This window comes from Corvus kubaryi, unplaced genomic scaffold, assembly GCF_017639235.1.
Source record: "Corvus kubaryi isolate FWS band 111438036 unplaced genomic scaffold, C.kubaryi_AGA036_p1.0 74, whole genome shotgun sequence".
NCBI classification, from domain to species: domain Eukaryota; kingdom Metazoa; phylum Chordata; class Aves; order Passeriformes; family Corvidae; genus Corvus; species Corvus kubaryi.
This window is the reverse complement of record NW_024582061.1, coordinates 12798213-12823500: the sequence shown is the minus strand read 5'-3', so window position 1 is coordinate 12823500 and position 25288 is coordinate 12798213. Positions and strand designations below refer to the sequence as shown.

Sequence of the window (25288 nt, the reverse complement as noted above, 5' to 3'; positions counted from 1 at the left end):
CTACCAAAGTCTGTGATCTGACTTTTTTCACTCTCCAATCTCCTTTGCTTCTGCAGTATGCTCAGCCTCTCCTTGAAACACTAATAGCTTTCCAAAACACTGAAATCTGTACCACATGATACATTTTAAGGGCTCACAATGATTAGCTTTGCAAGCAAGCACTGTGAACAGTAAAGCCTGGCAGTCCTGTCCTGGGACTTGAGTCTAAAACAGCTCCAAATGTCAGAAGAACCAAAAATGCAGCTGCTACCAGTGCCAGAAATGGTAGTTCCCAGAGCACAAGGCACTGTAGGGCTGAACAAGCCCTACATCCATCACAAGCTAAGACATTCTGGAGTCTTTTGTACCATATAATTTTTGTATATGCAGAATTAATCTGAATTTTAACTGTCTTCATGAGACACAGTCCCCACCTTTCCTTACCTTCTGGAAACTAGAAAGTAAACCACACTCATTCCTCTGTCCCTGGGATGGGCCACTAACTTTTATTTGCTTTATTCTACCTATGTTCTCCAGCTGGGCTGACCAAAGCATTTGGCAAATGATACTGTAAAGCTGGTGACAACACACACTGCATGCTAACCCTTGGCAAAAGTGGAATCCTATTTCCACTCTGGACAGACAGGTTTTTAGACCCGACCTTGGCATGAGAGGAAGATGCTGTAGACCTTCTCTCCCTTTCTGATGTTTGTAATACCATTAACAGTTACAAAATGATACTCTCTCACCACTGCCAAAAGAAATCCAGTCACCTGCAAGTCACCTGCGATGTCACAGTTAATTTAAATTAGATTTCCACCAGAAATAAAAGCAACTTTTATGAAGCATTGTATCAAGAAGGAGAACCCACTGGGGATGCCAAAAATAAGATTCTGAGGGAAGAATTTCAAAAGTAGGGAAAAAGTAAGAGGAAGAAATGTGTAGTTAGTTTTAAGATGGCTGATAGTCACATTAAATAAGAACTAACTCTTTTGAAATTAACTACAGTAAACATTTGATCTCAGCAGGTTTGAGCAGGATTGAAACATTTAACTAAACACTTTTAAAAAATCACCCAGAACACATTTTCATATTTGATTTCTTCATCAAAAACTGCAAGAATCTCATAATTCCATATGCCATGGGGATTATAAAGGCACACCACCCTTCCTCTTCTCTAACTAATAAAGCCAGTTACATCCCAAGTACACCAACTTGTTACTATTTGCCAGCCTGGAAAGCCTCATACTTTCCTAATTTCACTCAGACTCTCTAAGAGCTCTGACTATTTGGCAAAGAAGAATCTCACAATAACCACATTATTTAGGTCAAGAGCAAGAGATTAAAGAGAAAGGATGGAATGCCACTGATAATATTCAATGGATTTCATAGTTAGTCCAGGGCCTTTCAGCCTGCTTCAGAGAGGAGCACTAAAGAGCAAATTATATTTAAGGGAAAAAAATACTGACAGCTCATCAATTGATTTTCATTGAAAATCCTAAGAAAAATTAATAAAGAAGTTAAGCTGCTGAAATACAGTTTCAGCAATTAGCTTAATGTCAGAGAATTCTAATTAGGCGCCTTGAGATTGCTATTTAGTGTCTAAGCCTTTAGAGTGCCAAATTCTCCCTTTCACACAAACTGGTTGCAAAATTAAAGACATTAGGCAGCCTTAATTATATTATCAGAACAGCTGGGATTAGGCAATCTCTGAAGTCAAGGCGGTATTCTTTTGTCACAGGGTAGAAATCCCTTGCTTTCCAGGGTGCCGGATTTTGGTGGTGTTCCATATCTCACCCATACAAAGCAAGCTGCATTAGAAACAAAAAAAAATGAGGACAAAGAACAGAGCAATGCTTAGCAAATAATGAACACATTAAGGGAAGAGAAAAGGTAGGTGAAAAGATTAAGCCTGAAATCGGTAGGTTTTGCTAACACCTCAGCTGGCACCTGGCCTACTGAGCCTCTAGTGGCAGACAGACTAAGAGAAAGCTCTGTAAACCAGCTTGGCTAGTGGATACAACTCTGTTATCTAAAGCTAAAGCACATTTCGTACTCTCTTGTCCCATGGGGTGTGAAATTAGCAGCTATTGTTTTCACACATTTTTATAAAGACAATGTCATTTATGTCTTTACACTGTTTAGACCGCTATGTTTTTCTCCTCACATGGGAATATTTTCTTTTTTTTTTTTATTTATTCAAATTTTAAATCAACAGCGTTTTTATTCCAGGAACATGCTGGCATTAAAAAAAACCAAACCAAAACCAAACCACCACCAACCATTTTATCCACACAAACTTTAGCTAAACACAAACATCTAGAAACTGGCAAAAAAAATCTCTACACTGTTTAGTCTGCAATCCAACAAAATTACTATTTCACCAGTAAGCTGGCAGAGGGGAATTCAAACTTGAAATGAACATTTAAAATACCACAAGAGAGAAAGAACTACTCTTAATCAATTGTTACAACCCCTGTGCATAGTTCTCCTTGATGTAGAAAAAATATGCATTGGCTTTGTTATGATGATCCTCTACATTTAAAACCTTTTCCCACATAATTCAAACCAACTTTGGTTGTTAACATCTGTGTGAACAGAGGCCTTTTTCTTACAGCTTGTAGAAAACTCTTTACCTGTTCAACTTTCTGCCTCTGAAAGTATTATGAAAAAACAAACTACTCCTTCAATCCAGTTAAATAAGAACAATCTGATGACAAAGCAACAACTAATTTTGCTGATTACAAACATACAAACCTACAGCAACATTACTGCAGAAACCAAATAAACCCATTACAGCATAAAATATTTATCCCATTAGAATGTTGCACTAATGCCCACTTACTACTCCTTACACTTTAAGAGATATATTCTGCCTCAGCAAGAGTAAAAATTTGATGAACAGTGAACATATTAATTTGAAGAAAGAATTTTCTTATCCTAACAAATTAGGAGGTTTTATTCCCTTGTATTTGTGCTCTGAATGTGTTCGAGTGTCACCCTTATTTCTTCAGAAAACTAGGAAGCAAAGCATGTGGTTTTTACTCTAAAATGATTGCTGTCTCTGTGTGTGTGTTTGTGTGTGTGTGTGTTCACATGTGCATGGAGGGCAGGGCTGGGTGGAAAGGAGGAGTATGAGACAATATGGAAGCACACATCTTAAAAAGTACAATAAAATCAGAATTTCCACTGGACAGGAACAAAAAGGAGCAGATATTGTTATATGTGCTGCAACAGAAATCCCAATTTCTGTGGGCAGCAGAGATGCAGTTTCTGCAATCCAGTGCATTTTGTGTACTTGTCTGAATTTCTGATGCATGATCAATAACCAGAGGTGATACCAACTACTGAAACTCCAACTTAGGTTAGTACTGAGCACAGCAAAGTCCAAGCCTAATATAAACTGTTTAAGCAAATAAGCACATGTGGCAAGGAAAATCCATGCCATATTAGCTAAGCAGCTCCTTCACCTGGCAGGCAAATTCCCATTGCATTAGGAGAATGCAGTTTGGCCAACAGCTCTGAACTGCCACCCTGTCTGCAAAAGAACTGTGCCAGCCACACATCTCTTTTCCCTCCTTTACAGCTTTTTGTTACTGCTGCTGCCTCCAGTGCCAAAATTCTGCAAGCAGAGAAGTCCACAAAATCCACTTTCATTAGTTGCTCAAGTTAACTTTGAGCCACTCATTTTGTTAATTCATGCTACGCTAGAGGCCAGAGAGGCAGCTGACAACAAACGATCTTATGGGCACCAAATTACAGGAGGCTTGAGTGGCTGTTCTGTGATCTGCTACACAAGCTGGGTTCTCCACAATGGGACAGCCTGGACCTGACATGCAGGCACCTCCTTTGTCCCAGTTTATTCCCTTACCCAGTTGCTTAGAGGGGAACACTGGAGGATGGCTCTTACCACTGTCTTCCTGACAATAACAGTGTTATATCACTGATGCTACATTTGTACTGCTCCGTCCTTTTATCTGGTGTAAAGAGACAATATAGAAGTGAGGATATAATGTATTAGTCTGAATCATGGAAGCAGATCTATGAGTCAACACAGAAAAGCCAACAAAAATAAAATGAGAGGGAAAACACTTCAACTGAAAAGACAGGGATACTCCTTATTCTGCATCTTTTAAAAGGAGACAGTAACAAAACCCCAAAACACTTCGTTCTGAAGTAAAAACTCACCTGCCCTGCCAGTTCCAAACGTTTATTTCCATAGTAGTCTCTGTCATCTACCTTATTTTCTCCTTGAGCCAAAATTACTCTGCGTACCATCACTGCTGTGTATATGCACTTGGCACGAAAATTGAATTCTTTCACCTGTAAACAAAAAATCCAGAAAAACCAAACAAAACCAAAACAAATGTTTCAGGATCATCTCCTTAGTTCTTATTCAGATGAACACATCCATTTAAATCACTGTTAATCTGGGCTGATGGAGGAGTTACAAAAGGGATTTGAGCGCTTTACTTTCTTTAAAAATGCAAAAAATACACATTAGTGACTTTGAAACAGATAGCAAATGGAAGTAAATCAGAATAAAGGTATAGATCATGAGATGAAAGTCCTGAATTAACACCTGATACTGCCTGGCTATGCAGAAAAAAAATGCATAGTTTAATTAGTTCAATGATACAGCATCTCAAAAAGATTTCTTTTGACTCAATCCAAGTCTTCCCCTTTATTTTGAGGATGATTTACTTTATCTCAGCTACAAAGCCATCAAAGACATTTTTCCCTGCCAACAAAGCTCGCACCATAAATAACCCTACAAGCTTACTCCAGTTTATAAAACCCCCAGAACGTTACATACAAGAACATGGGTCAGAATGGTTGATGCCAGCAGCTCTCGGGCTTCTTCCATCTTTGTTTTCTTTGGGCCTCCCCACATCCTTTGCCTTCGTACTTTGTTTCCAATGTACTTTAATGCCTGCGAAGGGGGGAATTAACCTGAGTTAATATCAGAACTGTAACCTAGACAAATATACACACACAGAGTTACGTGTGTACTCCTCATCCAGTGCCATTCACCAGCTATGGATGATACAAACTCCAAACAAACTGCAAAATAACAAAGGTGTAAGTGATACGAAGAAAAAAATTCTTGAAAATTGACACAATTGACTAAATATACAACATATTTATCACAGGTTGATAGCATTTGGAATGGAAAGGGGTGAAAATCCATGATTACTATAATATTAAAAGAAGGGATATGGCAGAGATACAGGAAAAAAGGATTCTATAAATTCCAAAGATACCTAGTTTATTTAATTAGACTTTTCACCTTCAGTTCTTTTGTGCACTTGGCTAAATTTCACTCAGATATTAAACCATGAGCTGGCACTCACTGTTTAATATCCCCAAAAGCTACTGTGTGGCATCCACGTCTGTCTCCAGGAGTGCCTTGCAATGGATTCTTCCTCTCCTACCAGTTGTCAATCAATCTGCAGAATTCCTAGTTAGATGAGTCAAGAAACTATCCAAGTCCACACAGGATAAGCCATGAAGCTACGTGAAAGAATCACTCTCTCCAGTAAATGACAGATTATCCTTTCCATCTGTTACCTTCTTCCACAAAGAACTATCTCTCCATTCATTTGACATTTCTTAGCACAGTAACTTCTGTATTTCTGTTTTTCTACCTTCCTGAATGCTTCGCATTCCTCTGTGTTGCTCCAGCTCACCATTTTTCTCACCTGCCTCTAAATTAGGAGCTCTTCAAGCTAATTGGAACCCTCAAAAGCCCCCGAAGATGAAAACCAGGAAGATGTTCACTTTAAAACACTAAACATGACACATGGAATGATTTGACAAAGTTTACAATGAAATAGCAGAAATAAGATTAACCTCCAAAAGCTGCTTCTAGCAGATTAATATATTGCCATTTGCTCCCAGCAAGATGGCTTATGTTCTGGATAACTAAAAAAAGTACATGAGCTAAGAGAATTCTGCTGAGTCTTTAGCAGGACAGAGGGTGGCTACTGTTGTAGGCTTCATACAAGTGACTAGAATAGAACATCTACTCATGATGAAATGGTCATAGCCACATCAACGGGCTTCTGCCAAATGGGGCATGCAATTCCTTTTTTAAAAATGTCTTCAACAAACCCCCCTAATTTTACGGACATTGCTACTTGTTATATACAGGGTTATGCCATTAAAACACAACCCTGGGCTTCTGAAAACAAAACATTTCTTGACTCTGATTTTTTCCTTCTCCAGTTTGGTAATGAGAGCGAAGTCTCACATTTGACAAGTCCGGACCCTTTAAAAAGCCTCAGCTTAAAATAACCCCCCAAAACAAACCTTAAACCACAAAGTGTATGTCCGTTGCTGACACAGCAAAGTGGTCAATACCCACTGTCTAGATTGTTATGGCCTCTGGCCATGTGAAAAGACACACCTGCATCTGTGTAAAAATCTGAGCTTTTTGGCATTCTTCCAGGCTAGGAGCAAATGCAGCCATCACATGTTCCTCTGTGCCAATCATCTGTACAATCTCCTGGTCACTCTCAACACCCATGGCCTAGGAAAAGAAGAAAAGACAGAAATAACACAGGCTTTATGTTAACTCACTGACATTTGCTTATGCTAATTTGGTATTGTTTGTCTGCATTACTACTAAGCAAGAGCTAGTTCTTCTCTAAGAAACTGTGCCATCTGGCACTGGCAGCACATATTCCAGCTATGGAAGAACGTTAAATGGAAATCTTGATAAGCAGCAGGAACACACACACACTTTTTGGAGAGCCCTTTTTTTGTTGGTGGTATTTTGTTTTGTTTTTTTTTTAATTCACTGACAGGAGTTAAATTCTGTGGTTTTTGTCTTAAGAAAAAAAATAAATACTAGGTATAAACAAGCCAAAGTGTGTAACAATGAGAACCAAGTCAGAATCTACAATAAAGAAACGAAGGCAAAATTTCTTAAAGGAGTACTCGGTCTCTTACCACAAGCAATTTTGCAAACTCAGTTGACTGTGATGTAGCTCATGATATTTGAGAAATGTTTACAATTTACCCCCTTTGCAGCTCTCTGCATTTAGAAGATGACTTCACTACACAATTCCACTTGAAAGACATTCTACTATTTCACTGATCCTTGGACACCTTGTTAGACTTTATACCGCGGAAAAAGCTTAATAAACTAAGAAAGCGCTTAACAGGTTTAGTAAAATCTCTCTATCAGTAAGTGTTTCAAGGTGGCAGCCAGCAGTGAAGGCTTTTGTGGATTCCAGATGGTGCTAAAGCTTCCCCCCCTTCACACATTTGCCTGGAGCTCTGCCATATCAAGAAATGGAATAATCTCACTAAACCTCTTCTGGCTGAGTTATAATATGTTTCTCAGAACTTTGTGAGGAAGTTACGTTTGCATTCACATTATTCTCCAAAGTGCCTGCCACAAAGACCATTGTAAATAATGGCCTATGCAGAGTCTAGTATTCTGGTTCTCATTAAAAACTGGCAGTACCCCAAAAAGTCACATTTTCCTCAAAAATGCAGAAATGCCTTCCCTTCTTACTGCCTTCGTGGAGTGTCACTTTGCTTAACACCTAGCTAATGCCATTCACTTGGAAAACTGTTGCTCTAATTGTGAAGTATTCAGCTTTTTTTCTTTATTTCTTTTTGAACAAAGAAGTACTTGAAGCCCCTTTAAATTCAAACTCTGTCTTTTCACCTTGTGGTTTATTAGAAATTAACAGCACTGCAGAAGTATAACACAACCAGAACAGTGCAAGGACTCTCCTCGTTTAATGCAAAGCCCAGATGACAATTCCACCATCTCAGACAGACTTGAGTGCCAAATCAAGATGCAGGTACTTCACCAGGTAAAGAGCGCTTCATCATAATTTGTTCCCATTAAGTAGTCACCCCTCTGATCTCAAGGCTCTTTTCAGAACCAGAAGTTGGCCTTGTGATGTTATTGTGGTTGAGATCTCTGTTTTTCAAATATTATTACACTTCCTCACCCTTTTAAATAAGGTCACACAGTAGTTAAAAAACCTCTGCAGAGAAGTCAACAAAATCCCTCACGACCTGAGAGACAGACTCACAAGGTAAGTCTACAAAAGCATGAAAGCTTCACAACAGTAAGTTTCCATGCGTCTAGGATTTAATAGCTGACCAGTAAACTAGTTCAGGAATGACAACTAGATTAATACAGTTATTGCACTTAGTCCAGAAATTTCTAGAACAGAATTTTTGTGCCATTCTAGGCACATATACCATAAATACATTTATCTCAACTGCAACCTGGTATCACCCTATTTCTGTCCGTCAGGTTAATTCTACAATGGCAACCAAATCTTAGGTGTCATATGAAAAGTGGGAGGGGAAAAAAAAAAATCAATCTGCATTTTTACTATGTTTTTTCATCCATTAAAAACTGGAAAGCCACCATGAATTAAAGAGGGTTGAGGATTTCTTCTAACTTAATGAATTCTCTGATCAAGAGTCTTACAGCAGAAGGATGAGTACAAGATAGATCTTTAAGCCCATGTAGATTTTCTAGCTGGAGTTTGTAGCAGCAAAATCACCTGAGAATTCTAAATTTCTGAGTGGGAAAGGCCAGGATCTGTCACCAAACCACATACACTGTGCTGTTAAATATGTGAAAATTGAAGGAAATGAATTTATGAGTAATGACTAAAACTCAGGCAAATGATTGTAAAAGATGTGCTAACACAACAGCGTAAAAGTGAACCTATTTATTCTCCTCTTTACTCTCAACAATCCTGAGCAGAGCTGCATACACAAATCCACCTACACGCAACACCAAAAGGACAAGCAGCAGGCCCATGCTGCTATCAGAGAGATTTGTAATCTTAACACTTGGGTTTTCAGTAAATTTGGCCCTGATGTTACCCTTCCAAAAACAACTAACCAAAAAACCAAACCAATAGAAAAGAAGTACTCCAGAATTAGCCTGTAACATCATTAGGACAGTAACAAAATATTCCTTGGCTGTTGCTTATGTTACAGAAACATGGAGGACACGCGATATAGGAACGGGCCCTATGGTTAAAACACTCATGGTCCTAGGACAAAGCTGAGGGAAAGGAAATTAACGTAAAAGCAAAGCAGTAGACAAGATGTCTTTTCTTTTTGATTGGAAGGCAATGTCACAAAGAGATAATTTTATGGGGGAAGGAGACATTGTAAAAGCATAATTTAACAGTGGCAGTGAAAGGATGAGGAAGGAGACAGTAGCTGAAGATTATGGTTGAAGGCTAGCAGTCGATGGACATAAAACAGAGAAGGCAAAGCAAGCATTCAGAATACTCAGATCATCCTGAGTTCAAGTGGGAGAAAGCAGACCCAGTGGGGCCAACCCCTTCCTGGGACTGGGGAGCTTCCCACTGCCTAAATGCGTGTGTGTCCATCTTTGTGTGTGCACACACACGTACAGATGAGAGTGTGAGCCCAGCTCTTCCTCCCCCAGCTCACGTCTTAATGATGATGTCTAGGCGTTTCCATGGCACTTCCCTAGAATGCAGTTCTGCAGTCCATCAGGCTAAATTACAGCACAGAGACAGGCAGATGACTGGATTAAAAAGATGTCAGGGAAGTTCAAGGTTGACATCACAGACAGAATTGGTCTGGAGCTTTCATAATTCAAAAGATACGAGCTATGAAACAACAGCCATGGGAACCCATAATCCTGCAGATCCAGTCAGACCACCATCCAGCTGTTCCTCTAGAGCTGCACCTAACAGCTCCAAGGCTAGCACAGGTTTGTAAAAATGAAACTTGACTTGCTGTTCAAATCTTCTGCCGCAGGTCCTAGAGCAGTTTCTCACAGCTCCCACACACACTAAAGATACTTCATCCAGTGATTCATGTCATAAAATTCAACTTTTAAGTCCCTGTAGGGTTACTTACAATCTTCTTCCTTCCCTAACCAGTTTCAATGCAGCATGCAACCTTCACTTACTTCAGCTCCCACAGCTCACTCAAGTCTACCAAATCACAAACTCACAAGAAAAATCACAAACTCAAAAGAAAAATAGCCCTTACCTTTGAGCAGCTCTAACTCCCTGCAATTTAGGGAGCTTTCTGCAAAAGCAGCTGCACCTTCTTACCTCTAACCCAGATGATTTTCAGAACAGAAACACCCTTATATAGAGCACAAATATTCCACACCTCCTCTAGTGCCCACTGCTACCTAGAACTGTCCGAGCCCCCCAAGGCAAAGCCTGTGTACCTCCTAGCCTGACATACTCAGAAGAGCCACTGTGCACAGCTCACACAGTCCCCTGAGCTGTGCACAACTGACACAGCTAAAGAAAGGTCTCCCAGAGTTGCAAGACAGCTCAAGGTACCATAAATACCCCTGTGGTCGCACATGTATCTTAACTAATGAAGAAGTGTTACAAAGTAAGCAGGAAGCAAATAGCTGTGTTTGTTTTCCCATTAGAAGGCAGTTAACAGCCCTTTAAAAACTGACACGAACCCATACTTTAGGGGTAAAATTGTCTGATTTCTGCCACTGCTTCAAAAGTAAAGTTGCATTTCCATATATAGTGACTGCACAAATGCTTCTGTCACTTATAAGAAGATGGGTTAGGGAAAACTGTTTAAGCTAGCACAGCTACAAAGCTCTAACTCCCCTACATCTAAAGAGCAGATACCCCAAGTCTGCCCTAGAATAGTGCCAGGCACATGCCTTTTGTAGCCTACCAAATTTCAGTAAGTTGTGGTCAATGTGCTAAATTCCACGAAACCACAACTTAGATGTGTTTGGCACAACTGACTGTAAAACATCTGAGCATGCCCATCCTGAAGATCCCTACAGGTCTGGAAGGCAGATAAAACAAAGCAGCAGGACAAGGTCATTCTGGCTTGCAGTTATGAATAAGGATGAACTGAAAGGCACATGCCTCCTTTAGGGTGACCCCACACAATCCAGTCCCTATCTATCCAGATCAAGGGACCTTAAGATCCACTCTCTTTCCACTGCTCCCCACAGCTCATGTGCCTGGGCTTCATTCCTCACCAAAAGCAAAAATGGAGAACACTGTGTTCAGGTCTTGCCCTAGCATGCAGCTCAGTCCATGACTTTACACCTGAAATACAAGGGTGACCTTAGATTCTAGTCTAGGGAGCACTAGGAATTTTAGGCCTCAGCTCTATCAGTTGGTGGTGTTTCTAATGTTCTGTATTTCACAGCTTTTGACAAAGATGTCTAGAGGATATATTAGTACACCTCAACCTTACAGTTGCAGTAGCTTTAAATCCACATTAGATTATAGATCTGCAATACTTGCTTTCTATTCTATAATGCTACAATGATTTTCTGCACCCGACCTATTTCTTACATCACATAAGAACACCAGGTCAGTTAAAGCTATTGGGACTAGAAAGACAATGCAAAATTGCTCACTGTCTCTCAGATAACCCCTGAATCTCAGACTACCCCCTCTAGCTGGCCCATGCACTGAATGGCAACCCTCTACCAATTAATACTTGTTTTCTTAGTCAAAACACAGAGGTCTGTGGAACTTGGTAGTAGCCTGGATGCTAGTCTGGGAGGAAACGCAGAGCGACAGATTTTTGCCATTGCTTTATCATTTTAGTTTTTAATTAGAAATTACACATGTAGCTGTTTCAGGACAAGTTAAGGATTCAAAGGCAGCCAAAACCTGAGACCTCAGATTGTGTATACAGCTTAATTTTGTCTCTTGCAGATATGGATCTCTATATCACAAGAAGCAGAACACCTACCCGTAATAAGGAAGTCACATGCTTCATGCCCAAGGCTTCGGTGTTGGCAGAAAGGAATTATTCTCCTTGTTTTTCCAACAAATCTCCTGTGTATAATACTGCCATGTGAGAGAGCTGAAGTTAGACAGGCATCCCTAAGTTTGGGATTCTCCAGGTTGAGGGCTATTGCATTTCCAATCTTGCTTCTAGTAGTTAAATAGAACAAAGCAATACCACACTACAGCAATGCCCAAGAAAGGAGAATCAGAGACTGGTGACTGCTTTCATTTCCAGCTGGAGACTCATCAGAAGTAGACAGAAGATCCCTGAATTTCATGTCATTAAAGGAAAGGTAAAAAAAATGACCACTCATGAGAACAGCTGGGATGGAACATTCAGAACAGTTGAAGTGGGTGTAGCTGATTTGCTACTGTACTAAATCAATATAAATCATTGAAAAGCACTACAGCCAAGAGCTTCCAACAACTGGAACCCCTTATTCAATTAATAAATGAAAAATTAGGAAACATTATCTAAAATATAAAAGATACATATGAAGAGGGTGATAATTATAGCAAGCATTGTCAGATGGTAATAGTCAGTACAATTTTGCTTAGAAAAACAAGCCAACAACCATCTCCTCAAACAACAACCCAGAGCAGTTACTCTGCGTGAACCAGCACAGGCTGACAAAATGTAATAAAAGTCTGAAGTGAAGGTGGAATCCAGCAATTTGGTACTGGAGCAAGTGGATTAAGAGCCACATTAACACTTTCCTGCAACACAAGAGTTGTGAACTTAATCCTGGCACTTTTATGTGCATTTCTGTCCATAAATAACTTCTCAAACTCCTTGAACACTGGTCACTAAAAACAGACGATCTCCTCCCTTATTTGAAGAGATTTGCTTAATCAGATGTAACAGCCATTTATTTCTCAAGTCTAAACCCAATTATTAAACTATTTTCTAGTACCAAGGCACACCAAGCACTGGGGTAATAGGGACAAAACCCATAAACAACATCGGTGCTGCGGGTACGACCAGCTCAGATGCTGCGAGCACGTGCTGCCCTCTCCTGGCACATCATTTCCTCTCCCAACCTTCTGTGCCGTAACCCACTACAGAGAACACAAAAACAGAGTTTTGCCCAGATCCATCCAGTCAGAGGCTTTTTCGTGCCTCCAAGAACGCAGCCCAATTTCCTCCTGCACACACAATGTACCAGACTGTAAACCCAAAGGCAACATCAAAGCATTACAGGACAGGAAGGAGCTCCCAGCTGCTGGCAGGACAGGTCCCAGCCTAAGGCCTGGCCATGCCCTACTGTTCTTCTCCAGCAGCTGGACAGAGCATGTCCACCCACCACCTTTCCTGGCTGTAGTCCATGCATTTGATTCCACAGACAGATGAGCTAGCAGCCTGCTTCTGGTCCAGCTGGGCAGCTGGGGAGCTGCCATCGTTATGTCACACTGATCACACACTCACGCGTGTGCACCCTTGAGTGAATTAAAATGAAAGGGAGAAGCAGAGAGTGAAAGAAAGCACTTTGGCAGTTTCACAGGAGATGAGGGTCAAGGCATGACATTGTCACCAGCTCAACTGGAAGGGCAAATACTCCCCAGTTCTCTCCCATACTCAGGAGTGGATGCCTCTCAGAGCTCTCTGTCAGGAATCGCCTCAAAGCTATGATGCCTGTCCAAGCCTTCACTGCCCTCAGGATACCAGTGAGTGTTCCTGAACCAGGCAGGGCTTCTGAACTATTTGGACCGAGGCACGGCTCATTCACAGGGGAAGCAAACTGCTAAGAAATGCAGGCCACTCCAGTAACCTTACAGGATTTAGGAGTAGGTCTAAGAATTGCAAGACTTCCCCAGAGGCTCTCAGTTTTGTTTACAGTTATGACTGGAAGTCATGTATAAATGAACTCATGGCTATGTCCCTGAACCTGAAAAAGGACATCAAGCTACTCAGCACTGCACAAGTCAGAGCTGGGGACAGGCTGGAACCAAAACCAGAAACAAAGACCCTTAACACAACTTACAGCATAGCTCATAACAAAACAAAACCCTTTTGACCTATAGCAGCAGAGGCACCTCACAAGGCAGAGCAAGCGGAAGGCAGGCATTTCTCTTGGCACAGCAATGCTCTCCTTGCAGAAAAATACAGCACTTATTCTTTTTGCTGTACAATAAAGATGACTTCCCAAGGGAAAAAAGCTTGCAATATCTAAGCCCTGCCAAGTCCTTCTGTAGATATTAACTTGAGAGCTGCTGTTGACCTTCATTCTTGCGCTACAGCACAGCATTTTTCCCCTTTTTTTCCCCCAAACAGCTGTGTTACCTTAAATATGATAGCAATGGGAATATCTTCTGACAGAGTGTTGTGCCTCAGGTAAAATCTTCCTTGTTTCACAACCATATTTGTTCTGCTCTTCTTCTCATGAGTGGAACTGAAGTTAAAATAAAAATAATACTATGTCCAACAGAGTGTTTGCACTGACTCCTAGAATCTTTTGTATAGAACTTAGCAAGCTTGAACAATCTTTCAGCTGAATGAATCTCACTTTCTCCTCTTTTAAAGATTACATTAAACCAGCCAGAGATCAGCCTGTAACTCCAAGATAATAGGGTGTTATCACCTGTGCTGGGGACTATTTGGCGTATTTGACTTGAGCAAGTAGAAGTCTGTACTTTTTGAAATCATCTTTGCATGCTTTTATAATCAATTTTGATGTAACCAGCAAGGTCTAAGTGTGAACAAGTACTGCAGCAACAGTGGTAATGACATAACAGTACTTGGTGGTACTGCTGGTAACCTCATCCAGGCTTACTGGGAGACAGTAGAGTAGTTAGAAGAGACATGAGAGGCCTCTGGAGAAGAAAAAACAGCCCTCATACTGAACAGTGAAAAGCACCATTATTATACCAGAATGCAGCTTAAAAAATAAGAAGCAACCAACCAAAGGCTGAAAAAACTAGAAACAAAACTTGATCAAGGAGGAAAGGCCAAATTTAGACTACCTTGCCATTTTCAGTAATTTGTGTAGTACAAAAATACTTGCTTCCTCCTCAGCTGCCTTTGCCTTTAAAAGTTTTTATGCCAATTTTATGTAGAGAGGCAAACAAAAGGTTACATCCAATTTCCACTGCAGTAGCTTCATGTTACTGGCAGCAAACTGAGACCAAACACCATCACTTAGGAAGTGCACTTTGCTATATTAAAAATTAGAACTCGCTTTTCCTAATCTGGGATGAATCCTGGAACACATGAGCAACTCTCACTGATTTCTGTGGGAATACTATACTATTTAGGGATTGAAGTTTTAGCATACAAAATGACAGTAGCTAGACAGGAGCACTGAATGTCTACAGCTTTTTCTGGTTAAACTACACTAGGAAAAAACCTCCACAGCTATTTAAACTACAACAATGAAGTTCTAAAGCTTTGGGTTTATCTCCTTTATGTAATGGTAGGAATTTATCATACCTGGTAACAGAAGCGCCAACCGTGCCTTTTCTATCAGCTTCCACAATGATTCTGTTTTTGGATAACTGCTCTTGAATAAGAATGACTTTCTCTACACCTTTGACAATGAAATAGCCACCTAGTTAATAGAAAAGAAATATTTTGCATGTCAGTACCCTTGCACCTTACTTGTCTCCTCCAATACGCCTTTGAATATAAATTATTAGAAAGTAAACCATAAGTACACAATCGGAAAGTAAATTCTCCCTTAAAAAAGTAATGGACAAACTTGACAAATAAAACCCAAAGAAGTCGCTTGTTATAAATCTTCATCTCCTCTCTACATATCAAATATTACCATGTAACATGTAACATTTTATTCTTGCTTTACAGAAGGCAATAACAAACGAGAGTTCCCACTCTGGAGGACATCATACTCCACTCTTCCCTGATCTGTTTAATTTTCAATGAATGAACTCCATCTTTTTTCTCATATAACACATCACTGTACAACACTACATACAAATTTCAAAATAAAATACTCAAAATCTTGGTGCATTGTTTTTCGTGGTTGAAAATTGTCTGCAAATACCAACTATTCCTGTACTCAACCAAAAGCCGGACAATTTCTTTCAGTTGCAAGCACACACTTGAGACTTCCACAAAGACTTCATGGCAGCAAGAAACGTACCAAAGGGGTATTTCTTTGCTGTAAAAGATTTAAAACTCAAAGTACAGATGGAAAAAAAAAGAACATGAGTGAAAATGTACCTGGATCTAACGGGCACTCATTTAGTTTGGCAAATTCTGCTGGAGTTTTCCCAGTAAGTACACAATTGGAGCTACGCAGCATTATAGGCATTCTGCAAGAAAACCAGTTACAATTTTACTTCAGACTCAAGACAGAAAAATATGAATAGTCAAATTCAGAACAAAAATGATGCTGAACAAACTGAAAAAACCACATTTAAGGTCATCAGAACTCATGCATGCTGTGACTTGTGAGCAGGTTTTCATTTAAGCCCACCTTATTTCATAGAACATGGAACTGAAGAGAGACCCGAAACTGGACACCTACAAGCAGAAACCACAGACTTCCTATTTAATTGTATGCAGCTACTCAGGCATCCTGACAAGCAGGGCCACCAAGGCCAATGATAACTGGTGCAAAGACTCCTGGTCCCCAAAACGGTCTGCAGTGAAGAACATGCCACTGCAGATGAACTGTTACCAGTTTTTATTAGATAAAGTTAGTTCATAACTCATTTCCCACACAGGAATGACACCTTCTGGCTGCAGAGAGATAGTGCCTCTAATTCATAACCTAAGCATGAAGGTTCCCCAGTGTTAGCTCTGATTTCTCTAGTGACCTAGCAGAGAAGCCTGCAAGCAAGCATTTCGTGAAGCAACGTGTGGTGGAAAGATATTCCAAGAAATTAAAAACAAATTCAATGCTTAGGGAAGCGAAAAAAAAAGAGAAACTAAAGATGCCCAGGCTGAATGTGAGGCAAAACTTCTTCACCACGAGGACAGTCAAAGAGAGGAAAAGCTGCACAGGGAAGCTGGGCAGTCTCCATTCATGGACGTCTTCAGGACCTGACAGGATGAAGCACTGAGCAACCTGGTTTGATCACAGAGCTGACCCATTTTGAGAAGGAGGCTGTACTAGAGGCTGAGCAGGAGACTGAACTCTTTCAACCCAAATTATTCTATCACCCTGTGATAAATCAGGAAATGTTCACTTTCAATTTGGCTTATTCAACAACTAACCAGCAATGATTTTGCAGTTATTATTGAAAAGTGTACTTTTATAGTCAGCTTCATAATGCACCTTTTCACAGATTTTTGAAAGAGAAAAACTGTGCTCTCTTTCAAAAGCTATTTCCAAAGAGAAAGCTGTATTTTGCATAAGATAAAGAGTTTACCACTACATCTACCAAAAAACCTCCATGCCCCTTAGCCTCTTCTACAAAAAAGCTGGCTTTTGATCCAGCTTACAGAATCTCCCTCCTTGGTGGACAGCCTTTGTAAGACCTGTGTTCCAAATCTTTTCTAAGACAGATGTTGACAAAAATTATTCATGAGTTCTATTATACAACTATTTTCAACCTTTGAGATTTTTCATTCAAATTTACTTCAACAAAAAACACAATTAGGCTATATTTCTTGTATTTAAATCTTATAAATTATTTTAATTTCTTTGCTGTTTTCATATTCTTATATCTTAAAAGAAAACTGATGAACTCAAATTCCATATTTCTGCAGAGTAAAAAAAACTATCTTGTCACCATATTTCACTGAGAAAGTGTGGAGACAAAAATGCTGCTAGCAAGAATTTTTCTTGCTACTCTCTAAGTCCGTGGGATACTTTTCTCTCTCACAGAAGATATTTGCAGAGTTTATAAACCATGAACACCTGCGACCTTGCTGAGCTTTGTTTATAGTACAGTAGGAAAACATTTTGACAATGGATGTTTTAGGATTTTAGCCAATCACCCCAAGGCGGGTGGCTGATCCTTTGTCCCATTAGACTATGAAGAAAAAAGTCTATAAAAGAGTTTGTAAAATATTTAATTAAATCAGTCTTGCTGCACAATTCCTGCCTGTTGGATTCTCTCCTCCTCCCTACAGCTGCGGGATATGGTAATATTTACTGCGCTAATAAGAAAGTACTTCCTAGAGATAAGAAGCTTCATATGACAAGCAAAATCTTCTATCACATGCAATAAGAGCTTAATGCATTGGCTGTTTATATCAGAAACAGGAAGCAGTTGGCATAAGGTAACTCAAAATGGAACACTCAAATGCCATTTCTGAAAACTCCAATGAAATATCCATCCCAATCTGAACTGCATGTCCAACAAGAGCACTGGCCAAAGGAAAAGTATAATACTAGGGATAGATGAGGAAAATTATTTCCCATGGAAATAATAATTGGGTATCAACAGTTTTTAACAGCAAAAAACTTTTTGCATGTATGCCCTTAAAGCCAGTCTTAATAATGTAACTTTAATTTTTAACCAAACCAATTTTAAATGAAAGTTTAACTTGTGCAGCAGAACTAATGCTTGCTTTACTGGTTTTACCATCCACCTTCTACAGATGCTACTCTACATATTATGTATGAAAGACTGAGTAATTTGGCTACAAAGCAAATATGCCTGACTTCATTTTACAATAATGTGACTTCCAGCTCCAGGCATGCATTTTCCTCTGGTTTTCTATCAGTAGAATCACAGACAACACTCATCCTTATATCCATCCTTCTTTGGAGGGAGACATTATCAGAAGCTTTTGCAAAACAGAATCTTAGAAGCTAAAAATCCTGTACAGCTGTTTATGAAGATTTGCCCACTCATGCAGGTTGGCCTGCATCTGTTCTGCAGTAAGAACTCTTCCCAGCATGGCAGCAAATGAAAACTGACAGCAGAAGCTGAGCACGTGGTGTCTCACCTGCCAATGGGTAACGCATTGCGGATGATCCTCTGGCTGCCTCGGGTGTATTCAATATCCACGGTAATCGGCGCAGAATAGGTCATGTCCCGCAGGCGGCACTGAAAGGACAACAGGCACACAGTCAGGTGTTGACTTCAAGCTGAAGAATCACTCTTAAAATATCCTGTGTTTGCCCTGTATCCTGTAAATCATCACAAAGAAATGCAGCAAAGCAAAGCTTCAGCAAGATCTTCATGGTACCTGAAGAATGTGTGACACTCTCCTGTCTAAAAATCCAAATACAATTACTATGATTTTCAAAAGCAGCCAGGAGATCTGTGCCTTGAGAAGACAGCACTGCAGAGCATAACTTCTAAACTCTCTAATTAAACAAACAGGCCTAATTAAACAAACAGGTCTAATCAGCAGAGCTGACACAAAGACCACAGTGTGTCTGAGCAGTGCTCAGCTTGGGGACATTTCTCTATGCATTCTCAATAGCTGAAGAGTTGTGCTGCCATATGAATTCTGACAGGATGGAAAAGCACAAGATTGAGAGAGACACCGTGCTACCTTATTAGAAGAATGAGCAAACCTCACTGTATGGTACTGTTTCTAAAGATGACTTACTGAAGGCTCACTACAGAATCACTTCCTGTGAAGACTCCCAGAATTTGTCTGCAAATTCCTTGGAGCCCAAGGGAAGCAGAATAAACACATCTAGGCCATTAGATATCTCAAGGCTCAATCATTTCTAATCCAACCTTTCTGATCTGCTCTCCCCAGCCTCACTGTAAGAGGTTGCCAGCCCTTAAGGTGTTGTGTATCTTCATGCAAGACAGGCCTTACTGCATTTGCTGAACACAACAGAACAACTCACAGTGGGTCATTCGTGACCTCACTGAGCATGCCTTACCTTTCAGCTCCAGGATTACAGGTTTAACAGTATTCAGACTTGCACATTTATGGTTCTGAAGTCTTTCAGTGTACTGATTATGTACTAATAAAAGGCAATTAAGATTGTGCTGTGCATTGAAGATGCAACTGTATAGAAAAATACAGCTCCAGAATCATCACAAACTGGATGTTCCTCCTCTCCACATTACAAAGTAAAGCACTTCTCTAGCAATAAAATACTGATGTGCACCAGCAGCTTTCAAGCTGTGCCATGCAGAAAACTGCTCCCAGCAACTACATCCAATTTAAAAGTAACTGAGAATATTTCCATATTCTAATTACTTTAAATTCATCTGTATGAACAGTTCAGGAAACTCCTGTAAGGACTGGAGGAGAAAGACAGTTAGACAGCCTCTTTAGTACTACCTGGGAAAAAAAGGCCTTGGGATTCTCTGTGTGTGCTTTTTTAACACAAGACACAGATATAAAATACAAATTACAGTGTAATATTCCAGCATGTGTATTTTTGCATCACCTTCCTTGACGTAACTTCTAACTATAGACACCTGAAGGTAAAAGACAGGCATGACTTGATATATACTCAGACCCTTATAAAAATCTGATCATTTTAGGTGGCTTTGGGAAGGAATTTTAAAGCCTTCAACAGAGAAATATAATGGCAGACTCCTAACTATCCAATCCTTTTCTTTTTTCCAACTGCACCCTGGCTTGACCTGAGCAGCATCCTATTTAAGAAAATAACTGTGGCCTCCATGTGTGTACAGCACACTGAAAATAAAGAGAAGCATTTATTTTGCCTTCCTCTGCATATACAGTCACTTCAGCTATAAAGTAAGGAGGCATTTTAATACCTGAATTCTGGAATATGAGTTGTTGGCCACAAACAACTTTTTGCATGCAGTTTCATTCATATGAAAGAAATCTTTCCTGTTGCATTTTGTGCACATTCACATCTACTGATTTAACGTTAGCTACACATTTGTGAGATGCAGCAACTATCACATATGACATCTGGCTGAATTAATGGCTTTATTTCAAAGCTTTCCATCAAACCAAATGAGATTTGAGTCAGGTCACTGGAAACAAAGTGGCTATGCCCAAGTGGCAGCCACTGGACAGCCGGTTCTTACAGAATTCCTCCAAAGCACACAATGTATCTCATGATGAGATGACAAAAAAGACATTTCAACTTCAAGTATTAAGTGGATATAGCAAGGAAAAAAGCATCTGATACGTGAACTGTTATGACGTTGACAACAGGCTGTATGCAGGTAAATGAGTGCAAGTTCCAAGCTCAGTTCCCCCTTCAGAGGCCAAAAAGAGGTGGTCACTACCTCTGTTGCAGTGATATAAATCTCAAAGCACAGTAGCAGGAGAGAAATACTGTGTTCCTGAGCACTTTGAAGAGAATTGAATGGCTCTAGGTACATGAAAGCATCCTAAAAAGTTCAAAGGTTATGTTAGTTTATGGCTTTCTCATACATACAGAAGCTACCTGATACCCTGTTGGTCAAAACCAATGAGCCGTTCTGATTTCAACCACAGCAGCATCTGTCCTCCAACATACATCTTTATTCCAGAAGTACACAGTCCATTTGTTAACCTACATGCCTACAGTACTGCAATGAAATTAAATATACTCCCCATAAGGCTAATGTTCTTCTGCAGCTTCTTGTAATTTTAACAATTTCCATCCGTTTCTGCTTAAAGTTTCCATGTTTGCTTTCTGAACCAGACTTTAAAAATACAAGCAAAAAATCAGATATACATTCCCAAAGAAAACTGGAAGGGAAACAGAGACTGAAGTGACCTATGGTGCAGGCAGCAGCAAAGGTAATATTAAAAAGAAGTTAATAAAAATATCGAAGCACCCTACATTATGGCATGAGGACTTCAGCTCTGTCATAAGGAGAGCCACAAGATTAAGCAAGAGAAGTACTTTTCACTACTTTCATGGAAACCCACTCAAATTCAGCTAACACGAAGCACTGAATACTGAAAAAAAACCCCAATTTAAAATAAAATTTAAAAGCTTTATTCCATGATGTTTCAATCTCTGAGGCTTCTTTTTACAGCGATGGTGGAATGCACTGCACTACCTAATGTAACATGCAGGTACTCAAAATTACATGCAGCTATTATCCAAGACATTCCCAAGATAAAAAACCAAACAGGACAGATGCAAACATCAATACCTCATGAGGTGATACAGGTCGTGTCACATTGAAGCTTTCTTCCACATCTGGAGTACCCACATAGATATTGAGGTACCTGTAATACAGTTTCAAAATAAGCAATGAGGCAAATATTTTTCAGGCAACCTGAAGGAAGCAAAATTTTACATACACTGAAAAATGAAGTTACTTTGATGAACACAAGCTGATTAACAACAAGCAATGATTCTTCCCAAAGTAACTCATTGTAGTTGAGTTGTGGTCTAATTAGTTAAAATTTAGCCTGCATGTGGAATAAACCTTTAAATCTTCCCATCTTTCATTACATAAAGTAAGAGATAAGTAATAGAAAATATCCTCCTGATTTATACCTACACAAGTGCCTATAAACAATTTATAGCTGATAACAAACCCATGAGATAGTACTCATGCAGCTACTGATGTGGAAATCATCTCATGCTTACTTCAGGTACCACATTGGGTCGGCATCACTTGTAACTTTTTCATTGGCCTTCATGATTTTCTTTATCTGGAGGAGAAAAATAACAAAATGGAGCCACGTGCCTTTTCTGAGTACTAAGAGCCACCCTCCTTCCCCCAGCAGAGCCTACCTCAACATTGATGAAATAGTTGAATGAGTCTATGTGCTGCTTCACCAGCCCTTTCACCTGAAAAACACACACATGCAGCAAATAAAATCAGCTTCAATAACATTAATCACACAAGGCAGAAATTAGGATGTAAGCATTTATAACTACTTTTGGATAACTGTGTTAATTCTTTCAGTTGACAACTTCTGGGAAGTGGCTGGACAATCACTCTGGCTCTACACTACATTTCCAAGTTCACACCAGAGCTGTCATATAAAGAGCATGGGTAGGGTCTCCGAGTGCCAGTAAAACAGGAAAATAATCTGGAAACATTACATATATACAGCATGGATTGAGAACAACCATACAAAAACGCAAACCTCTAGGAGGATGTCTCCACAAAATAATCTGTAAATTAATCAAGAAAACAATCTATGGAATTAGTCTATTGATAACTGCAGAGAACTAAAAGAAAGGCAAACTCCACAGAAAAGTGAGGACAGATATTCTGGGAAACAGTATCAGTACAGATATCAGTAAAAGCTAGAAGAAAGGAATGTAAAGTTAGAAAGGAGATTAAGTATTCACACCATGAAAGGAGTGTGTAGCACTAACCTTCAGAAATGCCGGAAGAAGTCTCCATTTTTCCTGAAAACAAAAACAGTCTGAAATATCTTTCCAAGGATAAACAAACATCTAAGATGTTTGAGCTTTTTTGTCTGCATCTTTTATTATTGTTGTTTTTTAAACAGTAATATAGTTTAAAATCAGATCCATTTAGAAAAAAAAATGAATATTGTCTAAAGCCAACAGAGATGGATAAAAATGACCTGGATCATCTTAGTAAACCCTATGTGCAGTATTTATTCAGGATGCAATGGCACACCGCCTTTCCTAAGACCAACTTACATGAAAATATATTTTTCTTAGAAAGTTCCTTAACACCATGTCCTCATTTAAGATCAACTTTTTTGGTTTTGTTCTGTTAACACTGTAAATTATATTCCTAGAAAGGGAAGATTTCCTACAACTTGCACTTTACAAAACACATGAAAGAAGCTCAGTCTTGGAAGCAACACTTGTAGATACAAGTCTCTGTAACACTTACTAGGACCCTAAATCCTACAAAGATTTAGCAAAAGTACTGACAAGTGCTAAGTATATCAAGGTTCCTACAATTTCTCCCCTATTTCTAATCTTCAGTGATCACAGGGAACACCTCCTTACATCAGCCCCACTTTCTTCTACCATGGCAGTGCAAAAGCTTGCATGTATCTTTGGCTAGAGACAAAATCCTCTTACTGAGGATGAGTGTCCCCAGTTCTCATATGCTTCTCCATCTACTACCACTTAAAAATACTACAAAACGAATAACCAAAAAACCCTGTAAAAAGTTGTTAGTTTTCTTATATCCACAGCAATGTTGAGAGTCCTCTTGGTTTTCAACCTTCACTGCTGTTGTTAATCTACTAATCTTGCCTGTGATCCCAATTTAACATCTAATAATGACAAAGCCAATGCAGTAAGAAGACACACATGCAGTACGGTGTAGCTTTTACTACTGGTTCCCTGTGGTTTATATGCAGTCGTGTTTACAGTCTGGGAAGCTGAAGAGCACTTGATTTCAGGTTTTTATCATTTAAATGTTATGTCTAAAAAAGGGCGTTTAATCTGTTAAACAGCAATGCAGTTAAACTGATGACCTAGGGATGAGACTAATGATTTTAATCTTACGTAAATATTTCAAGGCCAGGCTGGATGGGGCATTGGGCAACTTGGTGTAGCGGGAGGTGTCCCTGCCACGGCAGAGGGGCTGGAAAGACATGAGCTGTAAGGTCCCTTCCACCCCAGACCATTCTGACTCTGTGCGCCGGACACAGGCCTTCACATCCCGGGAACGGGACGGCACCTCAGGAGGCCGAGCCCGGGTTCATCACGGGCTGCTCAGGGGCAGCTCGGACCAGACACACCCCCGCCCCCACAAACACACACCCCCCGAGAGGCGCACCACGGGCAGGGGGGAACTCCACGTGTGCGCGGGCAGGAGACTCCTTCCACCCCAGCCCAGCCCACCCCAGCCGCGCTCCGGGAGAGCCCGAGGCACACCCGGCTGCTGGCCCCGCGGCCCCGCTGACCTCCACCGTGTTGACCGGGGCCGCCGCCTGCTCCGGGGTCAGCGCGCCGAGACCCAGCGCCTCCATCGCCGCCCGGCCCCCGCGCACCGCCGCGCTGCAGCCCAGCGCGTCCCCCCGCGCACCGGCGCGGCGCACGAAGGTTCCGGCCCCGCGCAGCCCGCGAGAGCCGAGCGCTGAGGACGGCCAGGCCCTGCAGCCCGCCCCTCCCGGTGCCCGGCCCCTCCCGGTGCCCTGCAGCCCGCCCCTCCCGGAGCCCGGCCCCTCCCGCTGCCCTGCAGCCCGCCCGTCCCGGTGCCCGGCCCCTCCCGGTGCCCTGCAGCCCGCCCCTCCCGGTGCCCGGCCCCTCCCGGGGCACTGCAGCCCGCCCCTCCCGGAGCCCGCCCCTCCCGGTGCCCGGCCCCTCCCGGTGCCCTGCAGCCCGCCCCTCCCGGGGCACTGCGGACCTGGCAGCGCCCGGGTGTTCCCCTAAATCCCCGAGCCGGTCACCGCCCCCCTCGCCGGGGCAGCCGGGGGGCCAGGAGGCGGCAGAGACACGGAGCAGTTGGGCTTTAAAAGGCTTCCCTGCAGTTTTAGCGTGTAAAGCAACTTGGGGCATAAGCTTTTAGCGTGTTTATTATTAATGCCGCCTTCTGATCTTGGATGCTGTAACTGAATCACCTACAAATTTATTTGTTTTCCTTTACGAGGGTCGGTGCTATAGAGACACCAAAATCCCAGTCAAATAGGGAGCTACTCATCTGTCCTAGTTCAAAATGAAACAATAAGCACTTGTAATCTTTGCAGATTCCTGTAGCAGTAAGTTTTTGGAGATATAGATACCTATGTGTATATAGTAATAATTGGTAAGTTTTAAAAGCAGAGTGTGAAAACAGACCCACACACGTCT

General features: G+C 40.9%; 1 protein-coding gene across 1 annotated transcript in view; it reads right to left on the bottom strand.

Moving 5' to 3' along the window:
• Nucleotides 1-24587, bottom strand: part of POLR3B (RNA polymerase III subunit B) — a 72681-nt gene extending 48094 nt beyond the window's left edge. The window contains exons 1-12 of the mRNA XM_042050777.1: nt 24403-24587; nt 22883-22915; nt 22289-22345; nt 22142-22206; nt 21699-21774; nt 18604-18704; nt 15922-16013; nt 15172-15289; nt 14026-14134; nt 6389-6511; nt 4796-4912; nt 4168-4302 (exon numbers count right to left, since the gene is read on the bottom strand). Of these exons, the coding sequence (XP_041906711.1) occupies nt 4168-4302; nt 4796-4912; nt 6389-6511; nt 14026-14134; nt 15172-15289; nt 15922-16013; nt 18604-18704; nt 21699-21774; nt 22142-22206; nt 22289-22345; nt 22883-22915; nt 24403-24468 (1092 nt within the window). The 5' untranslated portion in view covers nt 24469-24587. The remainder of the gene's footprint in view (nt 1-4167; nt 4303-4795; nt 4913-6388; nt 6512-14025; nt 14135-15171; nt 15290-15921; nt 16014-18603; nt 18705-21698; nt 21775-22141; nt 22207-22288; nt 22346-22882; nt 22916-24402) is intronic.
• Nucleotides 24588-25288: the final 701 nt, after the last annotated feature.